The sequence below is a fragment of the Ananas comosus genome, linkage group 4 (assembly GCF_001540865.1).
Source record: "Ananas comosus cultivar F153 linkage group 4, ASM154086v1, whole genome shotgun sequence".
Taxonomy (NCBI): domain Eukaryota; kingdom Viridiplantae; phylum Streptophyta; class Magnoliopsida; order Poales; family Bromeliaceae; genus Ananas; species Ananas comosus.
The window spans coordinates 14,245,835-14,257,202 of NC_033624.1; the positions used below are offsets into that span (position 1 = coordinate 14,245,835).

Sequence of the window (11,368 nt, forward strand, 5' to 3'; positions counted from 1 at the left end):
TCGACGGTGGATAGCGTAGCCACGTCGATCCTGCGGTCGTGCTACGGCGAAATTGCAAGTGCACCCGCGCGGTATATTCAAAAGCTCTATTATAGTGTTGAATATTAAATTAAATATTATAAAATAATCAGTCCTCTTCATAGCTTAAGGTTTAAAACATATATATAATAAATAATTGATCGTTACACATTTGTTTACATGCTATCCCGAGAAAAAAAATTTGAATCTCACTGAACTTTTAATCTTGTTTAATTTTTTCTCATTTAATTAAAATTTATTGCAAGTCTATTAATAATTCTTTAGTTCAGAGACGAGTGAAATTGTTAGATATAAATATTAATAACATTGTTCTTTACAGTGTAGACATTGAAAAAAGAATAATTGATTTGGATTATTGATACTATCTAATTTTCATTAATTTTATATTTTTCTATGTGTTGACTATTTAAGTAGTTCTAGATTATATTTATAAAAAGTTAATAACACCATTGACCTCCAACTTTTATACCATTTTTTCTTATTTATTTTTCAAACTTTTTAGTTTTTATAATTTAGCCTCAAACATTTATTTTTATTTAAATAAAGGCTCGTTTATCATATCATATATTATCTCATTAATTAAGATTAAAATTACCATATATTGGAACTAAAATATGATATTGCTAGATCAAATATTGCCAAGTGGCAATTCTCCTCCAAATTAATTGATTTGTCACGAAAAAGAAATTAATACAAAGGTTACAGGTTAAAACAAAAAAAATGGATAAATATTGAGGATTTAGGATATCAAAATTATCCAATGTTAAGTATGGCGCATCAAATATACGGGTACACCCGGTTCAAGCAATAATTATATCGGAATAATGGGAGTTAACGGCCAGCGTATCGGTTACGACGTGGCAAGTGGGGGTGGGGCCCACAGGAGACCAAATACACGACCCCAAACACCGAATCGAAACCACGACTCGGGGGGTACGTGGCACGAAATTAGTGGCGGGCGTACGAAAAGAGAACGGGAGACGTGGAAAGCGCGGGGAATAAGAAGAGGATTCTTGGGCGGTGGGGCGCATCGGGAGTCGGGACGATGCTCCGAATCCGCTGTACTGCTCCCCCGTTCGACTCCCGTGGGTTCATTCAGCAAACAGCGGTTTCCACCAATGATTCTCTTCCACGTGGGCATTAAATAGGTGCTTAGCGGGTAATTATCCGATTCGTCGGTATTATTAAGGGTGATGGGCCGTGGGCCCAGTCACGAGCCCACCACCGAGTATATTTCTCGTTTCCATAAATTGTTTGGTGGGACGTCCTTTTTGGTCCGTAGGATTTGGATCGGACTGATGTGATTCCTTGGAAAAAGGATTCAAGAGATTGAGAGGGATGGTTTTTTTTTTTTTTTTTTTTTTTGGATTTTTTTTGAGATGGGTCTCNAAAAAAAAAAAAAAAAAAAAAAAAAAAGAAAAAAAAAAAGAGGAGCATAAATTTTCTATTAACTTGGCGCAAAAAATGGCTAACAAAATATTTGAATTTGGGATCATTGGGGTACTTTCATGGTACTCTTAACAAAGCTATTGAGTCAAAAGAAAAGGTGAAAGATTAGGTGGTTGTGGTGCAACCAATTGGACGGTTACATAACAAGCATGGGAAAAAGAGTAGGATTTTGCTGTTGTTGTGGTTGTGGGAGTGTGGGCTAATTATTAGTGATAGTATAGCCCCATTAAAATAAAGTAGCAGGGGCCCTTTTGATTTTGGAGATAAATGATGATGCATGAGATAAGAGAAGGTGAGGTGTCTCTTTGCTGTAACTTAAAAATTGGTCAAAATATACACAGAAAGAAAAATTCTTTTCTTTTTTTATGATGACTCGGAGATGATGATGCAGATTCCCAGATTCGGAAAATATAGCATCATCATCCATATGAAAATATCTCATGTACTCACAAATTTAAAATATACACCGAACTAAACATAAAAAAAAATTAATGAATCGATTAATCAACGCCTAATTTAGACCTCGTTTACCAATATATTCTTTAAATATTTGTAAATAAAAATTTGTATATTAAAAGATGAAGCAGTGAATAGTGGATTGCTTATCTAAAATATTATTTCACAAATTAATGCTTTCAATTTTTTAAAACTAAAATTGTCACCCATCACTTGACTGAATAAACATTATAACAATGAAAAAATTCTTCTAGCATATTATATTATATAGAATTAGCGTTGAAACCATATGCGACCTCAATAAATTTTTTAATAAGTTGAATAGAAAAATTTAATTGAATTGAACGATAGTTGAAGGTCCATGCGGATCTTTTTCTTAGGCTTCGTTTGAGATTACCCGGAGATTGCGTTAAGAACGGTGAGAATGTGCGTTGATCCCACCGGAGAACGCAGAATCATATCTTTACATATTTTTTTTCTACATTTTATCTAATAGATAGGCTTCAATTCCAAACTAAGCCTTAAAAAGTAGGTGGTGGCTTTAATTTACGTGCTGCTGAATTGGATGGAGAAAGCATGGAATTAAAAAATTATTACATGCACCGTCTTTATCTAATTGTAACGTGGGAAGGTTCTATCACCCATTCACCCTCCGAGGCTTTAGAGTTGGCATTATCCACTGGTAGGGCTGGCAAATGAGCGAGCCGGCTCGCGTTCGACCCATTCACCCTCCGAGGCTTTAGAGTTGGCATTATCCACTGCCACTGGAGTGGTTATGGTGGTTGGAGTAGCAATCATACAATTTCGTTGCATTGTAAAGAAATTGTGTTTTTTTGGGAAAAAAATAATACATTCTCTTCTTTATTTAGTTGTTTGTATGATGTTTCAGAGAATTATTTCCTTCTACACGTACTTCAAAATTAACTGCATTATCACAACATGAATAATTGTAGACTATTAAACAGTTGTGCGAGGTTAGAACGTATTTCAAAGGTTGCTCAAGCATTTAGATTTATAGTTGAATTCTCTCGTTGAATACGCAGACATTTAAATTAGCAAATCTAATGATGTCTCATGTCTCTCAGTTTGTTGAACTCATCAAATTGAAAAACATGTTGTGATTCTTAGGCTTAGTTTGGTATTGAGGTCTATCTAACGCTATTAGATAAAATGGAGTTGAGAAAAAAATATATATGGATATGCTTTTGCGTTCTCCGATAGGAGCGCAGAAAATATATCGTAACCGACTAATCGCGATTGCGTTTGCGATATGCAGAACGCAATATTACGTACGAAAACAAATAAAATATTTTTTCGACGTACTTTCTCACCGCACGTAATGCAATATCCCCGCAATCCCAAACGAAGCCTTACTACTACCAAATATAGAAGGTTTTGAGTTTAAGTTCTACACATCAAATATTCCAACTTAGTGGGACTCAACCCGGCCCGTTAAATTGGGGACCGAGTAACCCGGCCCAAATTTCCAATTTGCCTTAATCCGGCCCGGTCCAAAACAATCCGGCCCAATTTGTTGGCCCGGTCCCAGGTCTAAAATGGCTATACCAACATTGGACAGGGCCGGGCGAGGACGATATAAAGGCCCACTGGTAATCAGATGAGGAACGATATCCAGCCCAAAAGCGGGGGGAGGTGGGGGAGAGAGAGAACGTTCTAAGGAAACCCTCGAGGAGGAGTCGCCATGGATCTCGTCCTCCACCTCCGCCTCCGCCTCCGCCACCGATCGCTCCTCCTCTTCGTCGTCGTCCTCCTTGTCCTCATCTCCTCCTATGGAGTGACCGCCGAGGTTATCACCCTCACCGCCGACACTTTCTCGGATAAGGTATACTCGCCGATGCTCTCTCTCTCTCTCTCTCTCTCTCTCTCTCTAGGGGATTCTGATTAGAAACCCTTCTGAATCGTTGATGTAAACGTGATGTTTGATCTGTTATGTTTATCTTCCTCTGTAGTTAGGGCATCTTATTTAATGTACTTTGTGTTTCATATAAAGAAAAAAAAAAAGCATTCGAAGTAGTAAGATCGTGTTAGGTTTTGTGTATTTCCTTGGAAAATACGTGCGAACGATGTAAATATGTGTGGAACAGTATGATTTGAATGGATTTTAATTTGTGGGATTTGTTTCTCATATCTGGGATCGTATAATGGCTGCAAATATAATGTAAACGTGATGCCCAGGGACGTCCTTAAAGATATGTGTGGAACAGTATGATTTGAATGGATTTTAATTTGTCAGATTTGTTTCTCATATCTGGGATCGTATAATGGCTGCAAATATAATGTAAACGTGATGCCCAGGGACGTCCTTAAAGATAGTGGTCATTAGAAATGCGGCATAATCCTGTTAGGCACTTCGTGAGTAGAGATCATTGGTGTGGAATTGTGGATAGCTCACTATTCCTCGATATAGTGTTGCTTGACTTATTCGAAGGTCCTCTTGAATGTTGTTAGCTCGCTATTCTCGATATAGTGTTGCTTGGCTTATTTTAGAAGGTCCTCTTGAATGTTGTTGATGAGTCAGTATTTCCATGCGGTAGTAGATTATTGGATCAACTTGTTATACTTTGGCCTAATTTACTAGTCACATGAGAATGCTGACTCATCAACAGCATTTGAGTAGATCTTATAGGGTACTCCAAGAATTACTCTTGCGGATAGAGAATCTACGATATCTCAACCATAGAGATAGCATCTTGATCTAGAAACCTTATGCAGGATATGTTCTTTTTCCTATACACTACTTGACACACACTACTTGACACAGTGAAATGTCTAAAGATGGAAAGATAATCTCAAATAGAATGTTTGAGTATTCAACTTAGCTCTTAGTATAGAGGTGAGCCACTCTATTTCCCTATTTAGGACTGTGCTTGGTCCGGTTTTAGGGATTTTTTTCCCTCAACCAATCTGAAATTTATGGTTTGAAGATCTTCAAAATCAGACTGAACTAAAATACTTCGTGCAGTGAGTCAAGCCAAACACAAATCTTATGGTTTGTTTTACTATTCAACCTAGGGTGTAGAAAGCCCTTTCTCTCAGAATTTAGATCCTTCTCTTGTTTTTGAGTGGTGTTGATTTTGAGACTATGTTAGACATGATTTATAACTAGAAATAATTTCCCCTTCATTTCTATGCATGAAAATTAAGTTGATTAATGAAATAGTCTTATTAGACAGTTAGAGTAAATTAGATTTAGCAGATTTAGGAGGTTTTTCCATTCTAATAGAAAGGACGAAGCATTCAAGCATCTAATCCCTGGAAGAGTTACAGCCCTCACTAGGAAAGTATCACATAGTTCATAGTAAATGTATTTAGTTATATGCAGGATTTCAACTTCATATAAGCAGTAGAAAGTCATTTTGTGAACTAGGAGCTGTAGTATTATTATATATGGGCATTTTATTTCCAAAAATTGTAAATAAAATCAAAATATCTAGCCTTACTCTTCTTGCTCATCGTTACAATCTGTACATGAGAATCTTAACTTGTATTTGAGGTTGATCTTTTCTTAAGTAACATTTTATAGGAGGATGTCCACATTGATCACTAGCTCAAGGGGAGCATGATTAGCAGCTTATGACTTTAACGGTAGTCTGGTCATATCAGCGAAATTGGTCTAATTTAGACATTGAGTTTTTCTGCGCAGCACAGAAAACCTTCTCTAATTTCCATCCTTTAGAATTCAAAATTTTTCCTGATAATGGTTTTAACTTGCTAGACTTTATAAATTCTACATTGACTTCTTGATGATAATATCAAGATAAGAAACTTTGACAGTCATAACTCTTTGTTCAGTAGCTTACTAAGTTTTTAGCAGTAGAGTTCTTTGTAACTATCTATTGAGCTTTTGAAACTTTTCTTTTATTATGCAAGTTGCGAGATTTTAATGTGATTTACCTCTTATGTCTCAGATAAAGGAGAAGGATACTTTGTGGTTTGTGCAATTTTGTGTTCCTTGGTGTAAACACTGGTAAATACTCTATGATCTAATATGTTCCCATTTTCACTGCACCGGCTATATTAAGTTTGGAAGCAAAAAATAAAAAAAGAAATGGTTTCATGATTCCCATCTATTTGACATGTGGAAATCAGCTTTCGCAGTAAGCTGGTGTTGTTTGTTATCAATTTTCTCTAATTTGAACCTCTTCTTCAGTAAGAACCTGGGAACACTTTGGGCGGACTTGGCTAAGACTGTTGAGGGCGAAGATGAAATAGAGATAGGACAAGTAGATTGCGGTGCAAGCAAATCTGTATGCTCTAAAGTTGATATCCATTCATACCCAACATTTAAGATATTCTACGATGGGGAGGAAGTAGCAAAATATAAAGGTAACGACTTATAATTTATATGATGTGTATTGACATGCAACCTGCTGCTCTTAAATTTAAAATATAGCTGAACAAGCTGAAGACATTGCTATTTTTTGTTATTTTTTGTTATTTTATTAATGTTGCTTTATTTGTCAACTCAAGCTATAACCCGGCATATTTGCTTCTTCCGCTGTTAGATTTTAGGCAGAGCGACCAATCCGCTCAGTTTTCTTGGGTGTTCTCGTGAACTGAACTATCAAAACAAATTAGAAAACAATTTTTTTTTTCTAAAATAGACTTTTGCAAGCTAATTGTATTCGAGTCTTGAAATAGAATCAGTTTAATGCATGCAGGTATGATGATCATAAATTTTAAGATTAGTTGCTAAAATAAGAAAAATGCGAGAAAACTGTGATGTATTAGGAAAATTGTGCAGGGAGTCAATCGGAAGATAAAAGCTTATTAATTTAAGAATACATCAGCAGAGCGAAAATTTGCATGCAAAAGATTCCTAAAGTTTCCAATAATGTTGAACATGTTGTCCAAAAAGGGGTTGGGGGGGGTGGGGAAGAAAAGATCAACATATGTAGTAAGGAAGAGATACCAACCCACCCTTGTTTTTGGGTTTCACTGACATATTCCTGGTTCACAATAACTGTTATTTATGTTTCAGATCGTATTTCCTTCTTGTGTGCTCGGACCACCACAACATTTCCTAGATTTGAATGTAAACAGTTTTGGCAACTCTTAAACTGATGAATCATTTATGCTTTGATGCATCAGGTCCGAGAGAAGTTGAATCACTTAGAAACTTTGTTCTAGAAGAGGCAGAAAAGGCGGCACGAACAAAGCTGGAAGCTGATAGAGATTTGTGATACTTTACATGACAACTCGAGTCTTCTAAAATTACTGGCACAGAATATAACCCACTCAGCAGTAGGCAAACCTGTCTTTCCGTCCCCTCTAATTTTGGCATTGTTTTTTATCTTTTTCTCTTGAATCTTAAGAGGAAAATCAATCCGAACAATTTGTCTTGATCAAGTGCAAAGTTGATCCTCTGAAGGCCGATAATTGTGTCGAAGCGCGCCAAATATTTATTCAGCGAGGCACTAGTATGTTGATGCCTAAATTATGGTCGGAAAATTTTGCAATTAGTATGCTTATGCTCGGTACGTGTATTGCTTAAACTTTCTCAGCTATAAGACTATAATGTGCTATATTCAAAATTTTAGTGATCTATATCTACTGTTTGTTTTGGTTATTATTTATTTGTCCGAAGTTTGGTCTTTATATGTTGCCAAATGCATGACATTGCTGGCAATATGCTTGATAGGGAATGTTTAGTTTGGCAATAAATATGCATGCAGGACGTCTGCGTAAATTACATTTTTCGTATTTAAATGCACATAGGCTTTCGTTGCTCTATTTGTGCCATTCTCAAAGCTGTCTTTTTAATTTTTTGTCTCCTAAATGCAAGTAAATTAGGTATGACTCAGCATCAGCATTCATAAGCCGATAGAATAACATATTTTATTTTTTATAATTTAATAAAAATAGTATTCTTTCATTTGCAAATAATTTATCTAATTTTGAAAAATAATATTTAATCACAAAAAATTTACTGAGACATGAAAGAGTAATTTCTTTAAAATTTATAGAATAAAATATTTTGTTGTTAAAACAGAGCCTTAAGAAACAAAAATAATCTCTTTAACTTTCAATTACACAAATTTTCTTAAAAATATATTATCATTAAAATATTTTGTTCTGCCATGTAAATAATGAACTACATAACAAAACCACGGTACAGTGCATTAATTGCTGAGCAGGCAACACAAATAAAAGCTAAAGATAAGCCAATAAACATAATTTCTTTCAGCCACACGAGCAATTTTGACAGCAAACTTAAGATTAACAATACGCAATGAATAACTCGAAATCAAGTGTTTGGACTGACATAATAATATTCATAATATTTAAGAGAATCTATAATAGGAAATCAAGTACTTCAAATTAGATAAGACACTCAGGCCTTTGACCTGCCACCGCCTATCAAGTACCCAGTTCTGTAAAAAGCTGCTCAATAATGCCAGCAGCATTAACCAAAACCTATAGCACGCGACAAGAATAACCAAACCGACGCTAAATGATACGAAGCACCCGAAGATCTCAACATCTGCCATATCCATTGTTCACTTCTTCTTAGCAGCAGCCTTAGTGACCTTGGCACCGGTGGGATCCTTCTTCTCGACGCTCTTAATAACTCCCACAGCAACCGTCTGGCGCATGTCACGAACGGCGAACCGACCGAGGGGCGGGTACTCGGAGAAAGTCTCCACCACCATGGGCTTGGTCGGAATCATCTTCACGAAACCGGCATCACCGTTCTTCAAGAACTTTGGCTCCTTCTCGAGCTCCTTACCGGATCGGCGGTCGATCTTGGTGAGAATCTCAGCAAACTTAACAGCAATGTGAGAGGTGTGGCAGTCCAGGACGGGGGCATAGCCGTTGCCAATCTGGCCTGGGTGGTTCATGATGATGACCTGGGAGCATAGCGACCGATAAATTTGGCAAGCCAGGAAAAATTCATTCATTCTAATAACGAAGATGCATAAAAAGTTTTTTTACAAAATTTTCAACAAAAAAAAAAGAGGAATAAATTAAGACTATACCTGAGAGGTGAAGCTCGCAGCCTCCTTGGCGGGATCTTCCTTCGAGTTGGAAGCAACGAAGCCACGCTTGAGATCCTTAACAGCAACGTTCTTAACATTAAAGCCAACGTTGTCACCAGGAAGGGCCTCCTGAAGAGCCTCATGGTGCATCTCCACGGACTTGACTTCAGTGGTCAGACCGGTTGGGCCGAAAGTGACAACCATACCAGGCTTGAGAACACCGGTCTCGACACGACCCACCGGGACAGTGCCAATGCCACCGATCTTGTACACGTCCTGAAGAGGAAGGCGGAGGGGCTTGTCGGTCGGGCGCTTGGGCTCCTGGATCAAGTCGAGGGCCTCAAGCAGGGTGGGGCCCTTGTACCAGTCCAAGTTGGTGGAGCGTTCGATCATGTTGTCGCCCTCAAAACCCGAGATCGGAACGAAGGGGATCTTGTCAGGGTTGTAGCCGACCTTCTTCAGGTAGGATGAGACTTCCTTAACAATTTCATCATAACGAGCCTTGGAGTATTTGGGTGTGGTGGCGTCCATCTTGTTGCAGCAGCAAATCATCTGCTTCACGCCCAAAGTGAAAGCGAGCAAGGCGTGCTCGCGAGTCTGACCATCCTTGGAGATACCGGCTTCGAACCCACCGGTGGTGGAGTCGATGATGAGAACAGCGCAGTCGGCCTGGGAGGTGCCGGTGATCATGTTCTTGATGAAGTCACGATGTCCCGGGGCATCAATGACCGTGCAGTAGTACTTGGTGGTCTCGAACTTCCAGAGGGCAATATCAATGGTGATACCTCTCTCGCGCTCGGCCTTGAGCTTGTCAAGGACCCAGGCATACTTGAAGGACCTCTTGTTCATCTCAGCCGCCTCCTTCTCGAACCGCTCGATGACACGCTTGTCTATACCACCAAGCTTGTAGATCAAGTGGCCCGTAGTGGTCGACTTGCCGGAGTCGACGTGGCCGATGACCACAATGTTGATGTGGACCTTCTCCTTACCCATGGTTGATTACAAAAGTTTGCTGCAAACTACCAATAGCAAAGCGGGGGCAAAGTTGAAAACAAGGGTATTACATCATTTGCTGTCCTGTAAGCATCTAATCTAGTAAAAATTATACATAAATTCAGCCAACGAACCAGCTTCAGCTTCCTTAAGCCTACTCCATGCCATGAAACAGTAAATTATACAAATTCAACAGTAATTCATTGTATTCTCATAGGCAGATAAATATCATATTATATTACAATCTAAAAGATGCAATCTCTATCAAATAAACAAATAAATCATTAGATGTATAGTGAACAATTAAGCTAATGCTAAAAGGAGTAGCTTAATTACCAACTATCAGAGCTAAGAACCAGCATCAGAATGTCCATTTTAAACCGAATGAATGATGAACAAGTTATGTTCCTTCTAATCTCCTATGCCCTTTCCTACAGTACCGCGAATGCGCGAGACTAGAAGACATATCTTGTATCGATCACTCATATCGGCAACTTTGATGGGAGATAGAATTTGGTCGCGTCCAATAGGATTTGAACCTATACCCAAGGTCCGCAAAACCTCCGTATGCTGAAGGTTTACAGAACCTCTGTCCTTTCCATTAGACAATGGACGCGCTTCATCTCCATATGATTCTTCCTCAGTTTTTTTAGTTAAATATGTTTACAGGACATAAAACAGGAATAAAAACCTGGCCTTGATTATATTAAATGGAGATTCCAACAAACATTTCACTTATAACGATATTAGACTGTGATAAAAGCATACATAACGAGCAAAAATGTGTTGCATGATAGGTCTACTGCATAATATTACAAAAATTCTGCAAATTTGACGACACAAGAGAAATTTAAATCCAACATCAAATTAAAGCATCAACCACTAAATTAAATGAAATTAGTACTTCCGCGATTAGCAAACAACAACAACAACAACAACAACAACAACAACAACAACAACAACAGCTACAACAAAATCTACGGATCACCTAAAACCAAACAAATGAATTACAGATCTACGTATTTACAGCCAACACTTTTACCAACAACAACAAAAATCTACGGGTCAACCAAAAACAAAGGATTTATAGATCGAAAGATCGGAGAAGCCCTAGCGATCGATCGCAAAATGGACAAGCACCGATCGAAGGAGACGAGGAGTAAGATCTCACCTTCAGAGAAACGGCACGGCTCTCCCGCGATGCGACCACGAGAGAGGAGTCGGCCAAGCAAAACCCTAGGGCTTTTCGAAATGGAAATGGCGATGGCAATGCAACTAAAACCCTCGGAGTGGGTTTATATAGAGATCAAAGCTCAATTATGTCGGCTAGAGTCTCTCTCCTCACCGTTGGATCTCCTCATCGGACGGTTTAAAAAATGGAGGGATCTGGACCGTCGATTCGAATCCTGCGATTCATGTGATGCCACGTC

At 38.2% G+C, this 11,368-nt stretch overlaps 2 protein-coding genes across 2 annotated transcripts; one reads left to right on the forward strand and one right to left on the reverse strand.

Annotated features, from left to right (window-relative positions):
• On the forward strand, window positions 3,562-7,537 carry LOC109708388 (protein disulfide isomerase-like 5-1). Its single transcript, XM_020230109.1, has 4 exons — window positions 3,562-3,787; window positions 5,874-5,932; window positions 6,116-6,291; window positions 7,057-7,537. The coding sequence occupies exons 1-4, from the start codon at window positions 3,647-3,649 to the stop codon at window positions 7,146-7,148; spliced, it is 468 nt and encodes a 155-aa protein (XP_020085698.1). The 5' UTR covers window positions 3,562-3,646; the 3' UTR covers window positions 7,149-7,537.
• On the reverse strand, window positions 8,127-11,231 carry LOC109709020 (elongation factor 1-alpha-like). The gene is made up of 3 exons (XM_020231060.1): window positions 11,110-11,231; window positions 8,946-9,964; window positions 8,127-8,816 (listed from the first exon to the last, which is right to left on the reverse strand). The coding sequence occupies exons 2-3, from the start codon at window positions 9,936-9,938 to the stop codon at window positions 8,466-8,468; spliced, it is 1,344 nt and encodes a 447-aa protein (XP_020086649.1). The 5' UTR covers window positions 9,939-9,964; window positions 11,110-11,231; the 3' UTR covers window positions 8,127-8,465.